At 36.7% G+C, this 24,181-nt stretch overlaps 2 protein-coding genes across 3 annotated transcripts; one reads left to right on the forward strand and one right to left on the reverse strand.

Annotated features, from left to right (window-relative positions):
- The first annotated feature begins 284 nt into the window (after nucleotides 1–284).
- On the forward strand, nucleotides 285–4,792 carry LOC125232010. Its single transcript, XM_048137619.1, has 2 exons — nucleotides 285–1,484; nucleotides 4,784–4,792. Exons 1-2 carry the CDS (start codon nucleotides 285–287, stop codon nucleotides 4,790–4,792), a joined length of 1,209 nt encoding a protein of 402 aa, XP_047993576.1.
- A 5,702-nt stretch (nucleotides 4,793–10,494) lies between these two features.
- LOC125231787 (cysteine and histidine-rich protein 1-like) lies at nucleotides 10,495–21,017 on the reverse strand. 2 transcript variants are annotated; one of them, XM_048137360.1, is made up of 7 exons: nucleotides 20,861–21,017; nucleotides 19,290–19,456; nucleotides 17,929–18,097; nucleotides 15,431–15,631; nucleotides 14,728–14,833; nucleotides 11,860–11,984; nucleotides 10,495–10,682 (listed from the first exon to the last, which is right to left on the reverse strand). In XM_048137360.1, exons 1-7 carry the CDS (start codon nucleotides 20,892–20,894, stop codon nucleotides 10,585–10,587), a joined length of 900 nt encoding a protein of 299 aa, XP_047993317.1. In that variant the 5' UTR covers nucleotides 20,895–21,017; the 3' UTR covers nucleotides 10,495–10,584. The 2 variants fall into 2 exon arrangements, with proteins under 2 accessions (XP_047993317.1, XP_047993318.1); XM_048137361.1 differs by lacking the exon at nucleotides 20,861–21,017 and adding an exon at nucleotides 20,561–20,708.
- Nucleotides 21,018–24,181: the final 3,164 nt, after the last annotated feature.

Below are 24,181 nucleotides of genomic sequence, written 5' to 3' on the forward strand. Positions count from 1 at the left end.
AGTGTCGCTCGGTGGAAAGAACTTTGGGTTTGTGTAGCTCAATCCAGTGATTCGTTTCCGCAGTAAGCAAGTGCTCGGCGATTGCAGATTTGTGTATATGGCGATTTTTAACTGCCGCTATGTGTTCCTTCACCCTCTCTTGAACGCTGCGCTTTGTTTGGCCAATATACGCACTTCCACAACTGCAATCTATCTTGTAGACACCCGGACTTTGGTACGGAATGACATCCTTAGGACTGCGTAAGAGACTCGCTACTTTAGATAACGGTGTGTATACAGTCTTAATGGAGACTTTTCTTAGTACTGATCCAACTTTATCCGTTATCCCTTTCACATACGGCAAAAAGGCTGGTTGCCTGTCAACCTGCGGATGTCTCTCCCCCTTCTTAGTCTTGCGCGGGATTGTTATTGTTAGTCAGATTGGATCTCCTTCATACCACTTAGCGAAGCATGTTGCGGGTGTATTGCAAACGCTAGTAGGGAAGACTACGTCGTTTGTAAAGGACTCTCGTCATTTTATTGACATTGTGAAGACCATAAAATTGGAACCAGAGGAGATTATGGTGAGTTTCGACGTGGAGTCGTTATTCACCAATGTTCCATTAAGGGAGTGTCTGGGCATTGTTAAGACGAAACTCGTGGAGAACGGTCATCCTGAGGGGTACGTCACGCTGTTGGAGCATTGTCTGGAGGGGAATTATTTCCTCTACCATGGACAGTTTTATCTGCAGGTGGATGGAGTAGCAATGGGCAGTCCAGTAGCCCCAGTAATTGCTAACATATGGATGGAGCATTTTGAAGAGTTAGCATTACGCTCCGGACCGCCTGTGATTACACTGTGGAAGAGATACGTAGATGACGTGTTCTGCATTTTGAGGGGCAGCTCCGATACAGTGGAACAGTTCGTTGACCATTTAAACTCCATCCATCCAAAGGTAAAGTTTACCTTCGAGATGGAGAGCGACAGATCCCTACCTTTCCTGGATGTAAAGTTGAAAGCTAAACCAGATGGAACCCTGGCACACTCCGTATACAGAAAGCCCACCCACACTGACAGGTACCTGCAAGCTTCTTCCCATCATCATCCGAGACATCTGCAATCGGTGGTCACATCCCTGGTTAACAGGGCTCGAGACTTATGTGACTCTGAACACTTAGACAAGGAGTTAGCCCATGTTCAGAAGGTGCTGAGGAAAAATGGGTATTTGCAGACAATCCCGCGCAAGACTAAGAAGGGGGAGAGACATCCGCAGGTTGACAGGCAACCAGCCTTTTTGCCGTATGTGAAAGGGATAACGGATAAAGTTGGATCAGTACTAAGAAAAGTCTCCATTAAGACTGTATACACACCGTTATCTAAAGTAGCGAGTCTCTTACGCAGTCCTAAGGATGTCATTCCGTACCAAAGTCCGGGTGTCTACAAGATAGATTGCAGTTGTGGAAGTGCGTATATTGGCCAAACAAAGCGCAGCGTTCAAGAGAGGGTGAAGGAACACATAGCGGCAGTTAAAAATCGCCATATACACAAATCTGCAATCGCCGAGCACTTGCTTACTGCGGAAACGAATCACTGGATTGAGCTACACAAACCCAAAGTTCTTTCCACCGAGCGACACTATTATCCCCGGATTGTGAGGGAGGCGATCGAAATTAAAAAATATCCTAAAAACTTTAACAGGGAAGACGGGTATAGATTATCGCCAACATGGGGACCAGTGATTCAAATGTTCAAACCAAAAGATCTATCTTCGGACCAGTGCGCGGATGTTGTGAGTGCTGTGTGTCGTGCGGTGGGAAATAAACAATAACTAAAAGCGGGTAGATTATATTTATTTGTCTACCCCGAACATTTATATAAATTAATATCGGGTAGTTTTGTGTTGTTTACATCTCCGGTGACATTTTGCTGGGACGTCAGTCTTCCGCGACCACGGTCTTTGACTTTTTTTGTGAACTTCCATGTTTGACAACCGTAAGTTAGACATGGTAGTAGACACGAGTTCATAATTCTAGTTTTTAGGCTTATGGGCATGTTACTCTTGAAGATTTCTTTCAAGTTCCAATATTTGTTCCACGTGCTGTGTATTCTCCTTTCAATTTCCAGTTCGTTATTTGTCTTGTTGAAACTTATTTGCTTTCCGAGGTATATGTATTGTTTAGTATAGTTTAAGGGCTTTTTAGGGTTCCGTAGTCAACTAGGAACCCTTATAGTTTCGCCATGTCTGTCTGTCCGTCCGTCCGTCCGTCCGTCCGTCCGTCCGCGGATAATCTCAGTAACCGTTAGCACTAGAAAGCTGAAATTTGGTACCAATATGTATATCAATCTCGCAAACAAAGTGCAAAAATAAAAAATGGAAAAAAATGTTTTATTAGGGTACCCCCCCTACATGTAAAGTGGGGGCTGATATTTTTTTTCATTCCAACCCCAACGTGTGATATATTGTTGGATAGGTATTTAAAAATGAATAAGGGTTTACTAAGATCGTTTTTTGATAATATTTATATTTTCGGAAATAATCGCTCCTAAAGGAAAAAAAAGTGCGTCCCCCCCCTCTAACTTTTGAACCATATGTTTAAAAAATATGAAAAAAATCACAAAAGTAGAACTTTATAAAGACTTTCTAGGAAAATTGTTTTGAACTTGATAGGTTCAGTAGTTTTTGAGAAAAATACGGAAAACTACGGAACCCTACACTGAGCGTGGCCCGACACGCTCTTGGCCGGTTTTTCCTACTGTTATTGTTTTCTCTGTACTGTTTGTCATTATCATAGTTTTAGCTAAGTTCATTTCAAGACCTACTTTAATACTTTCTCTATGCTTCCACCATAATTAGAAGTTGAGATCCCGTTTTAGCCAGAACGTTAATAACACTTGTATATTTAACTAAAATTCCCAAGTTGAAAGGGGGGCTCCTTTCCATTTTAGCATTTTCGCTACCGTATCCTCTTAAATACTTAGAAGTCTTAGAACAGTAGGCCTAGCACATGATTGCCGCGAGAGTATGTCGCCGTGAGATAGACTACTAGTCCTTATGTCAATACAGTTAGAAGAATACGTGTGATCTATCTCACGGCGACATACTCGCGCGGTAATCATGTGCTAGGCCTATTTTCTGTAACCAAGTAACGTTAATAATTTAACGGTTTCCATTCATTCGCAAAATTTGAACAAATCCGATTAACTACTTGTTTCATTTAAATACAGTTTCAAGTATCGTGTAATAATCGTCTAATAAGTCTTAACATGTGCGTAAATTGAATATTTATTATATTTATCACTTTTCTCTTGCATTTTAATATATGTCACAATTTTAGTTTTATTTCAACCCCTTAATTGCCACTGAGACTTTAATAGTTTCATGTGTTCTGCCTACCCCTTTATGGGATACAGGCGTGATTGTATGTATGTATTTTAATATTTGTATGTTGACGTAAAATCCATTCGTCTTGTCATAATACTTACTCAATTATAGTATATACATCTAAGTCTCTAGCCGTATAAATTATTTGCACTTATTACGTTTTAAATTCATCCTGTTGCCTTACAAAATTAGAAGATAATGAATACAATTAACATATTTACGTATACAGCGCTCAAAAGCAACTCTCCCTAAACAGCAACAGACGTGGACCCGTAAATAAGTCCGTATTGTGTAGAAAATTACTCTCTATGATGAAAATTTGCAACCCAACGCGAATGTAATAAATTTCACGCTCTCATAATTCTGCGGTGATTTACAGCATGATTCCCAGCGACACGAAACACTTTTGTACAATATGCCAATTAAACATTGCGCTGAAATTTATTATTGCAATGAACAGTTAAAATATTAACCCGGGAACAAAAGCTGTGGTGCGTAGCATATCGCAGTGTGGTAGCCACAGAGAATATTACATACTTGAGATTGGACAAGCCACCGCCGCTGGGCATGTCGCAGTTGTTGTGTTAGCTTATTGAGCACACAGTTGTCGTTGTGTGCGTTTTCCTGATGACACGACTCGCTGATAATTTGCATATGCATACAAACAGCCATGGAAATGATGCGCGTATATTGCGCAATCGGGGCGTCCATTTACAAGTGTGTTTACTTTGTTAGGGTTAAAGAACTTGCCACATGCGTATTCAACACAAATTGCCCAGCATGTCCGATCTCCTTCCTTCCTACATCTGTGGTCTGCAAGCACCAGATATAGGAAGTATCACAGTAAATACGCTACGCAGTGTAGATCGTGCATCGCATGAGTTGTATTATTTTTGAAATTTATCAGCCATCTGAGCAGGACCGCACCAGATAGTCTAGAGAAGCTCACAATCACGGGACGCATGGCAAGGAAGCGAAGAAATGGAAGCATGGGCACGCGTTGGGCAGACAGAATAACGTGTGACAAAGACCACTTTGCAGGCTAGCATGCACCGGGCCCAGGATCGAGTGGCGTGGAGACAACTGGTGAAGAGCATCCACATTCGTCACGTCCCTCAGCCATGAGGATACGACAAAGAAGAAGAAGAAGAAGACGCTACGCAGTGTAGATCGTGCATCGCATGAGTTGCATTATTTTTGAAATTTATAGAAAGATAGAATCTAAAGTCGCAAATCCAAAAGAGCACCTTCAGAGCTCTTGTTTCAAGTTTAAATGTATGTCGCAGTTTATAAAAGGGCATTGGTATACGTATCATTGATCTCAATTTTTCGCAAAAGGCCTTAACTTACTATGAGTCATATTTTCATAATCATAAATGATTACTATGATTAGTGACTTACAATAAGTACTTGATTTCCAGATATACTAAAATTGAAAGAAAAACAAGAGTTGGCTGATTCTTACTTAAGTGCAAAGTCAATCACTTTCGTCTATTTTCGTTTGTTTATTTTGTATTAGCTCAATAATTGCTTTTCTTCGATAAACTGTCGTCTAGTGTTTAAATAAGACGCGACTAAGTCATGTGTGTCATCTAATATCACACTCTACCTACTTACTAATTATCCTGACAATTTATATTAGAGAGTAATGAATATACCTATTTTTGATTTCATATATTTCGGAGACTTTATTGAAAATAATTATAATAACGCGCTGATTTCTATTCCTCAACATTTAGCAGAGCTTCTACTATTTTTGAACGCTTCATAATACTTTACTCAATAACGTAAACTTACGTCACTGATAATGACATTCATTGCATGATGAACAATTCCCCCAAACAGTTACTTATTAAAATCAAAAAATATAATAAACTAGATTTTACCTGCGGCTTCGCTCGCGTTAGAAAGAGACAAAAAGTAGCCTATGTCACTCTCCATCCCTTCAACTATCTCCACTTAAAAAATGCCGTGAAAGACGGACAAAAAAACAGACACACACACTTTCCCATTTATAATATTAGTAATGGATAAATATTATAGGACAGTCTTGCAAAGATTGACTGAGTCCCACAATAAGCTCAAGATGGCTTGTGTTGCAGGTACTCAGACAACGATATATATAATATACAAATACCTACTTAAATACATACATAGAAAACATCTAAGACTCAGGAACAAATATCTGTGCTCATCACAGAAATAAATACCCTTACCGGGATTCGAACCCGGGACCGCGGCGTAGCAGGCAGGGTCACTACGCGCTAGGTCGTCAAATATATACATTTTCTGTGAGTAACATTTTCTATAAAGTCACAAAATCTTGGTAGAATGTAGTTTCCATTAAATGGATTGGATAATCACAACGTGGTACAAATTTTGTACCACGTTGTGATTATCCAAGCGTGTCCCATTTTCGTATCAAGTAAGGTAAAGTTTAAAAACGCACCGCACCGTACCCAAACGTCCATAAACGTAGACCGAAGAATAGTTTCAAAGGAGTATTTTTGCTTTGTCGTGGTCGCTATTTCCGATATTTTCCATCGTCCGCTTAGCGTTTAATGGTTTGTGGGAGATCGATTGCAGTACGTACCGATATATTTTTATTTTAGTAGTAAATTTTCAGTTCGTTTGCTGCCAGTCATGGCTGTATAAAAAGCAATGAACTAGTGACGAGAGAATAGTTTTTGCAGTTTAAAAAAAAATCAGCAATGTACGTACATATGCCCCCTTATTCATAAACGTACTTTAAAGTTATCAAGCCGATAAAGTTCGTTTTCATCACATTTGCTGTTAAAAGGGCTTATTGCATCTACGTGTACTGATGGACAAAGTACTATTTTATTCCCAAGGGAGTTATGAATTATTATAACTCCCAAGGGAGTTATGGATATAGTTTTAAAATTCGGACCCACCCGTACATTATTTCAGACTAAGGATACTTCAATCAGCCAAGGATTTTTGTTGCCCCACCATAACTTGACTAATTAAGTTATAAAAATGCTCTAAGTATAAAAAGTGCATTTTATTTATGATTTAGAATTATTTCTGTGTATTTTGCATTTATATATTAAATTTCATTCGATAAATCGTTATAATTTACAATCTGCCAGAACATCTAATGTCACACGAACGAAACGCAGATCCTAGCATTGTCTGTGGTACTAGGAAAAAAAATTGACAATCGTTTTTCACGGACATAAACAAATTCTTTTCTTGTTTGGTTTAATTACATGTTTTTAGACATTGCATTGAATACATATAAGTAATTTACTGTGTGTTTGTTTAAAAAAGTGATTGCCAGCAAAAACTATGGATTCATCGGAGGAATCCGATATTACTGAAGATCCGCTAGTTGCAACGCCGCCGGAATTATTAAACGCGGCCCAAATCCTTCAAGAAAATCTATTTCCAGCTAAATCTAAGGAAAAGTACATCGCGAGTTATGAGAACTTTATGAAATGGAGGGCCGACAAAAACGCCACATCACTTTCAGAAACAATTCTATTGGCATATTTCGGCGAACTTGCCGATAAGTACAAAGCCAGTTCATTATGGGCCATATATTCCATGTTAAAAAGCACTTTGAAAGTGAAAAATAACGTAAATATTGATCAGTATTTAAAACTAAAGGCTTTTTTGAAAAGAAAGAACGAGGGCTACGTCCCGAATAAGTCGAAAATACTAACAGGTGTAAATATTGAAAACTTTATAAATGAAGCTCCTGACGAGATCTATTTAGCTACAAAGGTAATTTTAATTTGTATAATAGATCATAAAATTTATGTTAGGTGCAAAAAATGTTAAAGGTCAGACAGACAGAACAGATTTTTCTGTGATTGCTGGATGTTTTACACTAATTCATTTTTTTTTACTAATTAATTTATAGCTTGAGTTTATTCTATAACATAGTTTGAATTTACAGCACTATCTTTAAACTATGTTTGGTTTGTTACAGGTTGCACTTATATTTGGAATTACTGGTGCACTAAGGGGCCAAGAACTTTGTGATATCACTGTTGATGACGTTAAAAACCAAGGAGAAATTATACTAGTGAATATTCGAAACACCAAAAATAGGGTCCCAAGATCTTTTGTAATTTCAGGAAACTACTGTACAAGGGTAAAAAAATATCAATCTTTACGATCCCCGAAATCAACCAGCAACCGCTTTTTTAAACAATTCAGAAATGGAAAATGTATTGCCCAAGTAATTGGCAAAAATAAACTGGGGAGCATGCCAAAAGAAATTGCCCATTACCTCAATCTACCCGATGCATCCTTGTACACAGGTCACTCTTTTCGCCGCACTTCTGCGACATTACTAGCCGATTCTGGAGTCAATATTGAAACCCTCAAGCGACATGGAGGGTGGAAGTCATCTACTGTTGCAGAGGGCTATATTGATGATTCCATCACTAATAAAATAGATGTTAGCAACAAAATTAAACAATCAATACAGTTAAGTCATAATATAATGCCGGAGCCTGTCAAACCAATAGCATCTACTTCAGCTGCACCTATACAGAATATGCCAGCGCAAGGTCTGAAAATCTCAAACCGTCTAAATATAGTAGTACCAGAGCCTGTAGCACCAATAGCTTCTTGTTCATCTGCCCCTTTACAGAATATGCCAGCGCAAGTTAAGCAAGATCCAAGAATTTCAAACCGTCAAAACATAGTACCAAAGCCTGTAACACCAATAGCAACCTGTTCATCTGCTCCCATACAGAAAATTTCAGCAACTGCAAAGCAAGATCAGAGAATCTCAGACAACCAAAATATTATACTGGAACCTGCTCTATCTCAAAACCAGCTCCTATCACAGACAATAGACCTGGATCAAGTACCACCACCGGACCAAGACATAGAACATCAAGCAACACAAAATATAACTAATTCAATTCAAACTTTTAAATACCCAGAAGAAAACATGACTTTTAATTTTTCAAACAACAGTAATTGTACAATTACATTGAATTTTAATAAATAATTTTTTTCCTCATGGTTTTTTTTCGTGTGTTTTTTTCTCAAATGTGATGAAAAACATTGTGTGTAACTCAGGAGGTAAGGATATTATTTACTCGTGTCTATAATTCACTCCAGCCTACGGCTGTCGTGAATTATCCTGACACTCGTAAATAATGACCCCCTTACCTCCCTTGTTGCACAATGTACTATTGTCCCTTTCCGACGTATTGGTTTGATAGAAAAGGACAAACGAACTTTATCGGCCTGATAACTTTAGAGTACGTTTATGAATAAGTATCCCCCTTATTCATAAACGTACTCTAAAGTTATAGAGTGTTTTAAAATCTTACGGGTGCGTTGATAAGTCTATATTTTAAATAAATTACTACAGCAGTATGCAAATGCGTTAGTTGCCAATTATAATTAAATAATTGGTATGCATGTATTTCATATTGTCTTTATTCACAATTCAAACTTACTTAATTAAAGTTACGTACGTCAAGTTGGTAATTTGAATGTGCAGTTTGTGCTCAGAGTAAAATGTAATGGATAACATCTCCAAAAAAGGTGAAGAAGATATGAAATTTTGTTTAGGAGCGATATACTAAACTATAAACGAAAGCTACTTTTCTGCAAAAATGTAAATTCAAATAATCAAACAGCCAAGCAACTTTCTTTTTATATTTCCATAAATATTTAATTCAATAAAAGTCCAGTGCATCCCTAACAAGTCAATCTAAATAGTTCTGTCGCTTTAGAGCTGTTGGTTCACGCTCGACTGACACTCAATCGCTGGAAACTTAGACAAGACTAGCCCAAGGAATTGGAACCATGGAACAATGGAATACCGTTCTTTACAACTTCTTTTGCCAAATTGCATGTCTAAGATACTTTACAAAAGATATGTTTTGTCATTACTTCAAACACAACACAATTATTAGTTAGTATGAACTAAATTGTGAAATTTTCGTCTGGACACTACGAATATTGTAACAACAACTTTATTGCCTGTATTAAGGTATGCACAAGGTATGGTACATATTTTTGGAACTTAGTCTGTATTCACAGCTGTGTGGTTGACTGTAAAATATTCGTAGCGTCTAGACGAAAATTATATCAGTTTAAAATTGGGATAGGAAACAAAACTCTCATGGGATAAGAAATGTGTAGGTACATATTATTAGGTAAGTACCCAACGTTCATACACAATATACCTACACATACACTTACGCCTGCATTCCCAAATGAGTGGGCAGAGCACATAAAACCGCCCAAGTCAAGTTTTAGTGCCATTTTTAGCAATTAAAGGCTTGAAAGAAAACAAAATCGTGATCGCCAAATTATTATTTGAATTATCCGATTATTTACTGAACGCAGAATGGTCAACCCATATTTATAATTATGGCAATTTGTCTGCCATATTATAGAAAAAATTCTGATCATAAGATCAGGTGGGGTAAAAGTACGCTAGTTTTATTTTACTCGGATGAGCATGAAGTTTTCTTACAAGTGTAAACGACTTGTTTGACCAAAATAGGTACCTATTTATTTTGGTACTCCTTTAACCTTAGGTAAGTAAATAAAAATAAAACAGATAAGATGTATTCATACGTTTAAATTAATTATTACACCGCACACGAGCTTCATGACAGTTTATTACGATTTATGAGTAGTTCCACATGAGAAGGCAATATAATGAATATATGGCGGTATAACCACGGCCATTAAATGTGTAATATCGTTAAACTACCTGACTTAACTTATGACTTATGGTAAGTAAATAGTTTATGGAGTGAAAGGTGGAAAATGACTATAAAATGTTATATTTTTTTATCAAAATCGATTCTGTAGGCTAGCCGCGTTTGCCGCGAGACTGTCGCCACCAGATAGATCACACGTTTTCTTCTAACTGTATTACTTAATGACATAAGGACGGGTAGTTTATCTCGCGGCCCTCTCGCTGCTGGAGTGTAAAGCATTTTAGAAAGCTCATGAGTAATCAGCATGTGGGTATTGATGAGATAATAAACTCACTTTAAACGTTTGTGTTATTTACTCATCATTATTTACTATAATGGGACAAAAATAATAAAATATACTTTTCAATCTTCGGTATTTGACATTTTGAGGATAGTGTTGTCCCGAAATAAAATGCTACAAATCCGACCTCACGAAACTTTATTAGATAAAGTTACAATTTTCACATCATTTAAATAATCATTCATACAAATGTTTTAGCATGGGACGTGATTTAGTTGTCGATGTGCAGGATCTCTTCATCGTCATGTAGGAGGATGCGACTCTCGCTCACTGAAGGCGATTCCAGTAGGGCTAAGTTTTCCACCTCGCCTGCCAAAAAGAAAAATAGTTTGGTATATTAATAAAAAATAAAAAAAGTGTTGTAGGTATTCTAAAAATCGCTGATAAATACTCTAGCGTATTCCACACACCCATTATTGGCAAGTATTTTTTATCTTCAATATGTAGATATGATTTGATATTTACCAGTCACTTTTTATAAATAAGATAATAGGAGAAAACCGGACTAATACCAATCTACCCTAAGGTTAAGTTTTTCTTCAAAATTTAATAATATGAGAATATAAGATTTGATGGAAATCGCTCCAGGTAAAACGTGCCTACCCTAATTCCTGGAAGTAGCTGTAGTTAAAGTCCCACTCACTCGGTAAAAGCACTCGGTCACACGATTGTCACAGTGTACGGAAATAAAATGAGATTTTTAAATGTACTAATGGATAATGTGATACATATCAAAACAAATAACGTCAGCAACACTCTTAAAATAAAAACAATAATACTAATCATGAACTAAACTAAACCTTAATCTAAAAATAAATACCTAACTACTTACACTAAATGTTGAATGTTGTTGTGGATGTTTTCTGTTTTTTGTTGTATTGTTTGATGGATTGTTGTGATATATATAAGTGTTTTGATTAAGTACTGTAATAAACTTTATGAATACTACACTAAAAATATTAAAAACTAGGTAAACTCCTTAGGCATGGTGCCGTAGACACTGGCAGCATTTCCTCGTTGTATCGCTAGGCTTGGTAGGTACATACATTATGACGCGATGTATAGCGTCAAATGGAGTCAGGCTATGGTCTTCGATAAATGGTATCGGTGTAGGTATTTCTTTGTGGTTTTCACGTCACCGTTGGTGTCTGGACTTCGTAGCCCTTCAGCCTAAATTCTTTGACACTGGATCGTCAACTAGCATCATCGGCGAGACTAAAGCCCATCGTCTCCGTTTTAAGAATGGAGGATGACCGTGACGCGAAAAGGGCATACCTTTTTCTCAGTAGGACGGAGGCCAAGTGGACGACCTAGATATCGTTGGGGTGATGCCGTTGAAGCGGATCTGCACGATCTTCAAGCAGAAAACTGGAGAGACGTCGCTAAGGATCGAGATAATTGGCGTGCACTCGTGTCGGAGGCCAAGACTCATTTTGGGTCGCTGCGCCATGCGCAACGACAACGGATCGTCAACTACAAAACTTACCAATCCGAACAGTGAAGTTCATGGACTCGCTCTCATCCAGCATGGAGAAAACGTTCTCTACAGGAATGTACACGTTTTGGGTGTGCTCCAAAAAGTCTGCGTCCTTCTCGCACTTGCACGGACGTCTGAAAAATTTAAGATATAAGATAATACACAACACATATTTATTATATTTACAATTAAAGTTCAATTCAAATACATACGATACGATACTATACGATACGATCATTTATTAATAAAAAGATATTTTACATGTCATTTTCTTAATTATAGGTAAGTACAATACAATACAATACAATACAAATACTCTTTATTGCACACCTCAATACACGAAACAACATAGCAAGTATAAACAACAACTTAAGAGGTAAAACAAGAGGCGGTCTTATCGCTAAAGAGCGATCTCTTCCAGACAACCTAGGTAGTGGAGAATAATAAATTTAACCTTGTAAGTAGGTGTACTAAATGTAGACTTAGAGGAAATCTAGCACAAACTATACTACGCAAAACAATATACTACACACATAAAAATAAACATACAAATACATATATATATAACAAATTACATGCCAGCTATAGGGGACATAAGTCTATCAAGGTATCATTGATCAATGATCAGATAAAAAGTGAAGCTTGAGAAGTATCTTAAAAGAAGTAGGAGATTGAGCGCGTCTAATATTTAGGGGTAGGGAATTCCAAAGCCGCACAGCTTGAAATGTAAAGGAGTTGTTATAGAATTTAGACGAGGACGACGGAACGGAAAGAAGCAAATTCTGAGAGGACCGAGCAGAACGGAGATAGCTGAAACGGTTCTTAAGATAGCGGGGAGTCGTTGGGTTAAAAAGAATGGAATACAAAAGGGACAGCACGTGAGAGTTACGACGAAAACGAATAGAGAGCCACTTGAGCTGCGAACGAAATTGAGAGACATGGTCATATTTGCGTAACCCAAATATGAACCGTATACAGACATTTTGGATACGCTCAAGCTTATTAAGCTGCTCCTCGGTGAGATCGAGATATGCAACGTCCGCGTAATCCAAAATGGGAAGGAGGAGAGTTTGAGCTAGAGCAATTTTGGTAGGAATGGGAAGAAAGTTTATGCTAACAGAAGTACTTATGCTAACAAATCTGTTACATAGGTTTATCAGTCGTTTGATTAACCAACCAGTTGATTTTTTTTTACAAAAATTAACGTTTTAATAATGAAGTAGGTACCTATTATGGGTTAATTACATAGCTCAGTCTGGCACTTGAAAATAGTCGTATACCTGGTCTTTATGCATGCTTCTTAAGCATGCAAGACCCCAAAGATTTTTTATGAAATAAACAATGTGTAGAAGTTTAGGCGAGGCAGGTAATTTTCTTATTTTAACAGTTGAGCAGTGGGTTGAAAACTGATAAAGAAGAGATCAGAAATTAAATGAAATCTCTCTCTCTCTCTCTCTCTCTCTCTCTCTAAATGAAAGGTCTCTGAATTTGAAATGAGAACGTGGCCTGCCTGGTTTACGCCACAGCTTGTCTACGACAGAACAGAAAGCCTTGAAATATGTAATTTTACGAGTATATTCAAATGTCTTAGAAACGTGGGACAGAAACCGAATTTCGCAATAATATTTTCTATAAATTATTTGGGTATTATTAATGAAAGACCAGTATCTTCGCAACATAAAGAGCCTATTATAAAAGCATTGTCGTTTTCGAACACGTATTGTTACAAGCTCCGCTTAAAAATATAGCCGCATTTAAATTTCCGCGCTGAAATCATTTTCCTCGCAAAAATACTTATTTCTCCCCAAGGAAATAAACATAATTTGCAACAAACTTGGTAAACGATGCGATATCATTAACAAACGGAAGATTAAGCCGTAAATATGGCGGGTTCATTTCAGTTTGCACTTATCTCGAAGTGGCTCAAGAGATTTGGCCTATTTATATTATTTAAACAGTCCGTAGGGAAAGAGTTTAAAATTGAGATAAACAAGGTGAATTAGGGTCGCTGATGTCGGTTTTACGGATATTTTTTATGCAAATGATATTACGAGAAAATTTCCTTTTTATGCAAAATGATGCATTATGAAAAATAAAAAAAATATGTTTAGGTACAGTCAACCAATTGGAACCCTAGACCACTCTACAGCCATGTCAAAATGACAAGCAGTAAGAGATATCTTACAATCTGGTTTATAACGTCACTATGATATAGTTCTACAGTGACTGTACCTATTAAACTCTAAAGAGTACAGTCGCCATCATATATAAAGAAGCAGGCGGGGCGCGCAAAAATATCTGAACACGTCTTATCGCCTTGACAATAGAGACGTGTTGAGATATTTGTGACCACCTTGACCGCTCCGTGACTGTACTAAGAGACAAAGTATAATTTAAGAGACGTATGAGGCCTCACTCGATAAAAATTGGTTTATATTAAGTTTTATGTCCTAAATTTATCTGTTTTTTATCTTATCGTATTACTGAATTCATGGTTATGTAATGTTTTTGGGTTAACAACTAAGAGTACTAAAATTGGTAAGAAATAATCTAACCAACACTAAAACTAAAAAATCAGCTATCGGTTTTCTTTTTTTACACTACCCAATTCCTCAAACATAATTTTATTTACATCTTGTAAGGAAATTAAGGATTCAAGGATACTAGGTACTATAAAATGGGAATATTTGTGTTTTAATTGCATTGCGCACACGCACACTGCACAGTGCCTTAGTGTCTCACTGTAATACTGTGTAATTTGTTTTGAAATAAAATAAAAATAGAAATAAAAATAAAATTAATTTAGTGGCTATGTAACTAATAACTACCTACTTACCTTGCTAAAATATTCTAGTATAAAATTCAGTCACGTCTTACCTATACATTATTCTTTTACTCGGCAGACTTGGCAAAAATATATCAACTTCAAAGTAGAATTTCTCGGCGTGCTCATCATTCACCAAAACTGTCCACATCATTCTTCCTGGAAATGGAGAAAATAATAATTTACAAGTTATTTCTGGTGCTGTCAGAATGATTTGGTTAAATTCTGGAATAAATATTTTCGATTCTTCTGTATGGTTTTCTGGAAATTGCATCGATATCGAATCAGCGGGAATTTCATTAAATAATAATTTAATGTAGGAAAAACTTGGTTATGTTGGCGCCTGCTTCTAGCTATTGAAAGTTAAAATAATAAAATGTATAGAACGTCTTAGTATATGGAACGTCTTACACAGATCGACCTAACCCCAAACTAAGCAAATTGTACTACACAACGATATAACTACGTATATGTATGTGTAACTACTTGGAAAACCATCGAACTTTAGTGACAAATATCTTGAATATTACCTTCCTAGACCACTAGTCAGTGATATGATAATTATTGAAAATAACATATGATAATTTCATATAAAAAAATGTGCATAATCATATGCAAATGACACAATAGCTTATTTTACACGGAATTATTTTAAGATCCTTTTTTTTAAATTAGATTTTCAAGCTGCGGCTTGTTAAAACAAGGATGTTTAATTGAAACCTCGCGAGCAGAAAATAAAAAAATAATACTACCCACCTCCCCTCTTATCATAAATCTGGTACACGTTGAACACCTTCTCGTAGCACTTAAGCAAGAAGTAGTTGAGAACCGGCTCCGTCCTCTTGGGGTCCCATTTGTCCTTCACAGTGATGAACGGGACTTCTGTGACCCTTGTCCTGTGCTCGGCAAAGCAGTGGTCCATCCACTCGCCAGCTCTGCCTTCCCATTTGCATTCTCCTGTGAACAAGATTATTGGTTCACTTTTAGTTTTTTTCGGTGTACCCTTGTTTCGCCGACAAACTTTTCATCGAATATCATTTCATCGACAACAAAACATCGAAAGTTTAGTTCGAGTAAAATTGTTTCGAGTAATTTTGTTTCAACTACTATTAAATTCTTTCCTAGAATAAAAACATGTTTAAATTTCTAGTACGACAAATGATAAAGTTTAATAATACGTTTTGTAGTTCTGCTATTTGAAGTACTTTGAAACGAATCAGCGATGAAAAAATATTAGTTGAATAGTGTTTATAATAACTAAGAAATTTTTAAATAAATTTTATTTAAAAATTTCTTTTATTCTAGGAAACTTCAAATTGTCGATTTTATTATGGCACATAAATACGTCTATAATAAAACTATGATCATTGGCTTACATCCTATGTTAGAGTAGGTTTAGGTTAGGTTAGAACTGTGACCCTACACTACGACAAACGGCTTTAAAGTAAGTAGGTTTAGGTTAGGTTAGAACTGTGACCACACACAAAAACGAACAGCTTACACAGTAGGTTTAGGTTAGGTTAAACCTGCAATCACAAAGAAGCAAACATATTACAGAGTAGGTCTAGGTTAGGTTAGAACTGCGACCACACAAAAATAAACAGTTTACGGATTAGGTTTAGGTTAGGTTAGAACTGTGATCACACAGAAACAAACGGCTTACAGAGTAGGTTTAGGTTAGGTTAGAACTGCGACCCTACACATCAACGAACCGCTTTTAAAGTAGGTTTAGGTTAGGTTATAACTGTGACCAGACACAAAAACAAACAGTCTTCAAATTGTACGATTTTAGAAATAATCACATTGGAAATAATATTATGCCTAATAAATGGTATTTAATGTAAAAAAAAAACGAAATGAAAAAACACGAAACGAAACACCACGATGTAAAGTATACTCGGAATAACTTATCTACGAAATAAAAGTCTACGGTTTGATTTTACTTGTATCAATTATTCTACGATATGAACTGTCGATGAAATGAAATTATTTGAAACGTTGTCTTTGAAATAATATTCGAACAAGTGTCTGTCGGCGATTCAAAGGTAAACCGTTTTTTTCTAATCGGTTATTGAAACTAGCCTCAACTTTAATTTTATTTATACGTATGGCCCATTTACATAAACTTTCAAACAATATGTAGCTAGAATTATAAGTCCACATTCAGGGTCCCAAGCCACGAAATTGCGTTAGGTGTTAATTTAAACAGGTCTATCTCAACTTTAATGACTATAATGACAATGAAAAGAGAGTCTGAAGGTTGGTTGCAGCAAACCATATGGCAAAGCACTTGCAAAATTGTATAGGAAGTTCCATCTTAGATTTCTGCTGCGTGACGTTTAATAGTCTGTCAAATGTGGTTGATGCATGTCACCCTAAGATAGACGTAATCGGCTCGGGTCGATCATTTAATTATCCTCATGTTGTTCTAGTCGGTTTTAGTTGATCATAATCATCGCTTTATTAAAGTAGCCGAGACAAAAGCTGTATTTTTTTACATACTGAACTGAACAAAAAAGTGGACACCAGTGGCAGAGTCTAGAATGGAACCAGCGTCGCCCACAATAGCAGCAGATGCCTAAATGCGTTCGGGTCACCTGGGTTGATAAGGGTCCTCGTAAATTGGATCAAAACATGTCGAGCATTATTTAGACTTAATTAAAACGTGCGTAACCCACTTCAAACAATCTAGTATACATGTATCGACGACAACAACGTACAAAGTGCAATCTGCGATTTTTTCTTGTAGCAGATAGCACCTTGTACGTTGGTGGGTAAGGTGCAATTTTCAAAAAAAAATAATTGCAGATTGTACCCTATACGTTGTTGTCGTCGGTATGTCGAAGTCGGATTGTATATTTCGCCCGTTAATATTAACTGAGCCGCCGCATTATAAAACGGCTCTGTTTTCTATAGGTATCTATTTAATACGGATAGCCGAATTGAAATAATGAGGTAAATTGTATGATCTGGCTGTGACATATAGGTGTTAAGTAGGTTATATCTTGCACAATAATGTGGTTCATCCCCGATTGTTACCGGCCTGATTCAAAATTTAATATTTGTCAAATATAAGATCTTGAAAGAATATTGATGGCGTCAGTTCAATTTCAAATATGGTAATTCTGTTTGTATAAATGTCAGTTTGGACAGTCATAACTTCGAACAAAATGACAGCGGCATCTCGTTTTACATTTTAGAAGTACGTTACGACAAATGTGGCGGTAACACTATGTAAATTATTAAATATTTACCGTAAACTCTTGCCATGAAGCAGTTGATGACGCGGAACTGGCAATGCGCCGAGTGCTTCTCGAGCAGCGGCAGAGTGGCGTGCTTGGGGCAGCCGCTGTTCACGCACGGGAACAGCACCTTGTTGGCCAGGGACTCCAGCACCATCGGTCGGATAAGGGAGAACTCTTTCTGGAATTACGGTTTATGTATTAAAAAAGTGCATTGACATTCAAATTTTAGTAGACTTAGGGTCCCCTAGCCCTAGGGTCATCTAGCATCTCGCGAGCGTAGCGTATCGAAAAAGACGCCGCGGCGACGTTGCGTCGACGTCGCGCCGACGCGGTATCAGGCTTTGCCATACAGTTGGCCCGACGCTACGCTCGCGAGACACCACACACGGCCATTTCCATTAAGAGAGTTAGCAGTGGAGTAACCAACCATCGTCAGTAGTAAGGGCCCGAATTCTTGAACGGCTTAAATATCAAGAGTAAGTCAAGTCAAAAGTAAATATCAAGAACCTTTAGTAATTTAGTCTAGTGACTACAGAACCAGTCCACCCTCGACCTCCTTCGCCTCTTTGCGTTATCCCGTCTTTTGCCACCGCTCCCTCAACATTCTATATTGATACTCCTCGGCAAACCGGATTTTGAAATCCTACTACTCACTTATAAGTACTTAACACGTTCGTTTGGAGTGCGAAAGATTTTTGGTCAGTTGATCGATTTTGGTAACCGAAAAACTCGCCTGCATACGCCAACCGTATCAGCATACAACCATTACAATTAATTTTACTTCACCCGTTAAAAATCCGAAACCATTCATGAACGTGTCTTTATTTGCCCAGAATTCATTATCGTAACAATTGATGAAAGCGGCACGTGTCAGTAAAATGTGGCTTATAAGTCAAGGACAAGGAAACATTACAACATTTACAACGAACATTATATCAAAACACTGTTGCCACCAAAAATAAGTAAGCGATGAGCTTGGTGATAGAAACGGACAAAATATACTTATTAGTTAGCTTTATTTGACGTTCATATGCGCATTGTAATATGCCTACATGAAAAATAAATATTTCATTTTGATTCATTTTTCATTTTCATTTTCATTTATTCGCCCCCGTGTAAATAAAAGAGAGAGTTTACAGGTCATCGCTCGGCGACTATCTTTTGTTCATTTATATTGCCGATAGCTTATCGTTTACTCGCTTTTGGTGGGACCAGGGGGGCTACCATGAAGTGCTAAAGCCATTCAATTTAGGTCGAGAGAAAGGGACAAAGCTATAGTAGTTCCATAGCTCCGTCTCTCTCTCTCAACCTAAACTGGACGGTTTTAGCGCTTCATAGCAGCCCCCAGGTGCCACAAAAGGTACACCCACCTTGCACACATGGCATTGGAAGCTCTTCTCGAAGCACGGTCCACATATGCTATGGCCGTCCACACACAAGTGGATCGGCGGTTTCATGTACTTGTTGCATTTGGTGCATGTCAGGTCTTTCACCAGGCTCTCGTAGTGGTCAGTCTCCAGCAGAGTACCTAGTACCACTGTAAAAGGTTTATTTATATAAGTACTAGCATTTGCTCGCGGCTTCGCTCGCGTTAAATACGAAAATTGCAGAAGGCTCCATACAAAACTCCCCCCGAAGAAAGAGACAAAAAGTAGCCTATGTCGCTCTACATCCTTTCAACTATCTCCACTTAAAAAAATCACGTCAATTCGTCTCTCCGTTTAGCTGTGAAAGACGGACAAACAAACAGACACACGCACACTTCCCCATTTATAATATTAGTCTGGATTGTGTCAAAAAAAATTAGAAGCTCTTATAGCTGATTGCACTTTTTATACCACGGGCAACGGATATTTTTCTCATCGAGATAGTTTTAAAAATCACCAAGTAATACGTTATCATATCGCAAACTATGTTTATCCAATGCATGAGCATATATATTTATTTCTCTAAGATTACAAATTATCCTGTCTCCATCATTAGTTTAACGCCATAATCATTATAATATACACACATCATAAGTAGCTAATCCAATTAACATCAAATATATATCCATATGGATGCTGATTTTCAGCTGTCGAAAACCGGAAAGTTAGTCAAATGTAACTTCCAAGATTTGACCTGTTCAAACACGTACGTATTTAAAAAATAATGACAAGTCTTCTTAAAAATAGTAAGTAAATGCAATTTTCCAATATTAGCTGGAAAAGTACTGGTTAGGAATAACTTAATAACTTGCAATTGAACTACGAAAAATGTAAAGTTGTGTAGATTATTTTGTATACCTAATTTACATCAAACTACTTGTTTGATCCTATTACAATACTTCGCTTCTTTCTCTTTTTAATACCTTTTTCGTTATGTAGCAATTAGCCAGTTACATATACTATTACAAATGAACAAAATATTTTTTATCATCACAACACTTCAAAGGTATCAATTCGAAATCCAAGTAATGACGTTACGATTTAGTAGATAATTGATAGCCTTCACCGATAACGAACTAATTAGTTAGTACGTATGGAAGACAATTTTAATATACTTTAAAAATATATAATTATTTTTAAACTTCCACACGATAAAAACACAACATGGCCACACGATAAAAAAAAACTGTATAAGTAATTAAGTAGACACTTACTGAAAGACATCATTCTATAAAACAACTTAAACACTTATAAATACACATAAAATCATCACATTCACATCCGAACATTATTTCAGTAGGTATCTATTAATATATTTCCGTATTAACATTGCATATATTATCACTTCATTAATTACACCACGAAAACTTTATTTGTTTATTTATTCACCAGTTGTCGTGGTGCGAAGGACACCTTCGAACGAACTACAGGTGCGCGCTAATCAAATTATACAACATAACGTATAGGCCAAACTAATAGCAAACTAACCAGACACACTAATAATAGGTACTAACATTTTTTCCCCGCGAGTGACGTTGTAGACGACATCCTAGAAATAAACCGCTGCACCGCACCACGTCAAATACAAATTTGCACTTTGTAAACACTGAATCATGTGGAACTATTGACGTTAGTCGATTATCTTGTAATCGTACAGCCATTTTCAGTGATAAGGTTGGTGTACACGAAAGACTGGGCTAGTTCTTGGCGACAGAGTGAGACGGTGTAGGTATTTATAGACAAGGCCGGTAGGGCCGCAAGTGGATCGTCGGTCTTGACTATGAATAGTCCACCATCCAGTGTCATGGTTACGAACATTTTATAGCATTTGGACGATTAACCGCTCTTCATAGCCTATTAACTCAGTTTTAATGGTTTTTCAATATTTATTTTAATAATAATCTTGCAATTTTGTAATGAGAATTATTGATTTACAGTGAAAACTTCTTTGATGTTGTCCTATAAACAGCATATTGTATGTAAATCGTAATTAAAACATAAGTATGTTGAGTAGAGTGGAGTTACAAACTTGTAGATGCAAGGTTATTTCAAAATTAACTAAATGGACTAGTCAAGTTTACGTCAGCAAACATCGTAAAATATTTTAGTACATTACGTTCTGGTTACGAAATGACCTATTATTTGGAATACTTACGATATGCGTAACAAATGTGGTAATAAATGTATGTACAACTATAAATTTAGAAACCAAATCAACTGAAATTATATTTATTTATTTTATCGACATCTCTTTTTGTTTAGCGGTTACAGAATGGTACCTAATTCTGAAGCGTTATTTCAGTTCTTTGATGCTACATCAATTGTTATTCTAATACGATTACATCCTAGTTTTTTATAAATGCCTGTACCATGTATTGTTTATACTTAAAGCCCCCTTTTATCATTATACATGGACAAGATATCGATCAAACGAGTCCTCTGATATGCTATCGGCATCAGTCCCGCAGTATGCCGCATTTGATTTGCGTAATTATTATTTTATCGGTACTTACATCCGCACCTACTTTGTTACTGATAAAATATTGAAGCAATTGTATTGAACAAAATATTTATTTTAGACAGAGAAAGTAGTTCACATTATCCGATCCGATATCGGCATCTTTGACATCATTCTTACATTCGAAATTGCTCTGAACTGACTGAGAAATCTGGGATCAAAGCACTACCCTGTGCTATCGTGGCAGATGGCTAAGCCAGGCTACATGAAATAACGGTGTTATAATTATAATATATGTAACTTAATGTATAAATAAACTTCTGACAAAATGTACCTATAAGGTACTAAAAATGCCCCTTGATAAGAATCCCTATGATAAATCATACTACAAAAATTTCTAATTTATTTATTTTAAATAAATAAATAAATATTGGGGGACACCTTACACAGATCAACCTAACCCCAAACTAAGCAAAGCTTGTACTATGGGAGCTAGCCGACGATATACATATTTATATAGACAAATATACCTACTTATATACATAGAAAACATCCATGACTCGGGAACAAATATCTGTGTTCATCACACAAATAAATGCCCTTACCGGGATTCACCCGGGACCGCGGCTTAGCAGGCAGGATCACTACCAACTACGCCAGACCGGTAGCCAACACTTGACACTTCAAAATCTTTTAATACTATTAAAAAAAAATTGAAAAAACCCCGCCAGCGACATAGTGGACCGATTTTCATGAAACATGGCTAGAAGTGCTAGAACACTCCGGGCTAACTCAGCTTTCAAACAAAAAAAAAAACTAAATCGAAATCCGTTCGGGAGCTACGATGCCACAGACAGACACACACACAGACAGACAGACAGACAGACAGACAGACAGACAGGCAGACATACAGACAGACAGACAGACAGACAGACACGTCAAACTTATAACACCCCGTCGTTTTGCGTCGGGGGTTAAAAAAGGAATTTCTATAGCTATTTACCCAGTTATTTCAAAGCAAACACCACTTTACCGCTATAGGTTTCATTGTTGTCTAGCTTCAGAGGGATTATGTCCCGTACTCCAAGACACGAGTCTGGCTTCACGCGGACTCTTTGTTTGTTACTTTATTTTACTATTACCTATTACCAACATAGATGTCATATATACCATAGATCAAGCAAATGTATCTACTTAGCGTGTCAAATGAACTCAGTGAAATCCACTGAGTTGTCCGTCTTTGATCGCAGCTTTGTTGAAGTCAATATAAACATTAAAAATGCCTCGTTACGTGATATTTAATTGATACAACACAAAAATTATGAACACTCAAGGGCCTGAGACATATTTAAAATCACAGGCAAGTAACAACTTCAGTACAAAATCTGACACGCTCGGCCGCCATACAAATAGATGAACTTGTTTCTTCTACGTAAATCTAATTCTGTGATTACCAAGGATAATTTATATCTATAATGATTAACAATCTTCATACTAAGAATCGTACCTCCATTTTTAGCGCCACTTATTAAATACTATCATAACTACACTGATGATACCTACAATTTTTTTCAAAATTTATTGACGTGATATTACAGTGCCATTTAGTTTTAAGCCTAAAAAAGGCCCATACGACCGGTCTGGCTCAGTCGGTAGTGACCCTGCCTGCTAAGCCGCGGTGCTGGGTTCGAATCCCGGTAAGGGCATTTATTTGTGTGATGAACACAGATATTTGTTCCTGAGTCATGGATGTTTTCTATGTATTTAAGTATGTATTTATCTATTTAAGTATGTATATCGTCGCTTAGCACCCGTAGTACAAGCTTTGCTTTGTTTGGGGCTAAATTGATCCGTGTAAGGTGTCCCCAATATTTATTTATTATTTTATTTTATACATTTCAGGGGTACGCTTTTTTGTATGGCCTTTGTCTGTCCAGGTATTATATCGTCCTTGCTATTACTACTTATATGAATATCTAGAAACATAACATTCAAAACAATGACATAAGTATTTATTATTAGTTCATGTATAAAATAATAAAAAAATAATACTCGGTGTAAAAAAAAAGTATTCGAATTATATTTTAATTAGTATTTATTTGTAAGTTAAGTTAGAATCATCACCAAAATGTAACCAGCAGCAGGTGCCTAATGTACGTACCTACGTACAATTTGACAGATGGAGAATTGATAAGTTATGGAGCCCCCTATGTGTAGTAGTGTCAAAAACATGGTTTTTACTACACTGACTATTAAAATAAGCGCTCTTGATTTTTCAAAAATGGATGAAAACGTTGCATTTGATCCACAAGAGTGCAAAGTTTTAAACATAAAACTATTAAGTTGCAAATTTTAACTTGAGGCTTAAAGCTGGCTG

The sequence above is a fragment of the Leguminivora glycinivorella genome, chromosome 12 (assembly GCF_023078275.1).
Source record: "Leguminivora glycinivorella isolate SPB_JAAS2020 chromosome 12, LegGlyc_1.1, whole genome shotgun sequence".
Lineage (NCBI taxonomy): Eukaryota > Metazoa > Arthropoda > Insecta > Lepidoptera > Tortricidae > Leguminivora > Leguminivora glycinivorella.

Bases quoted from the DNA above. Each gene is read 5' to 3' on its own strand.
- LOC125232010 (XM_048137619.1), top strand. From the start codon at position 285: ATGGAGACTTTTCTTAGTACTGATCCAACTTTATCCGTTATCCCTTTC.
- LOC125231787 (XM_048137360.1), bottom strand. From the start codon at position 20,894: ATGTCGTCTACAACGTCACTCGCGGGGAAAAAAT. The intron at 14,834-15,430 runs GTGGGTAGTATT...CTCCATTTCCAG, and splicing joins GATTTATGATAAGAGGGGAG to GAAGAATGATGTGGACAGTT. The intron at 10,683-11,859 runs GTAAGTTTTGTA...TCTTTTTGGCAG, and splicing joins GAACTTCACTGTTCGGATTG to GCGAGGTGGAAAACTTAGCC.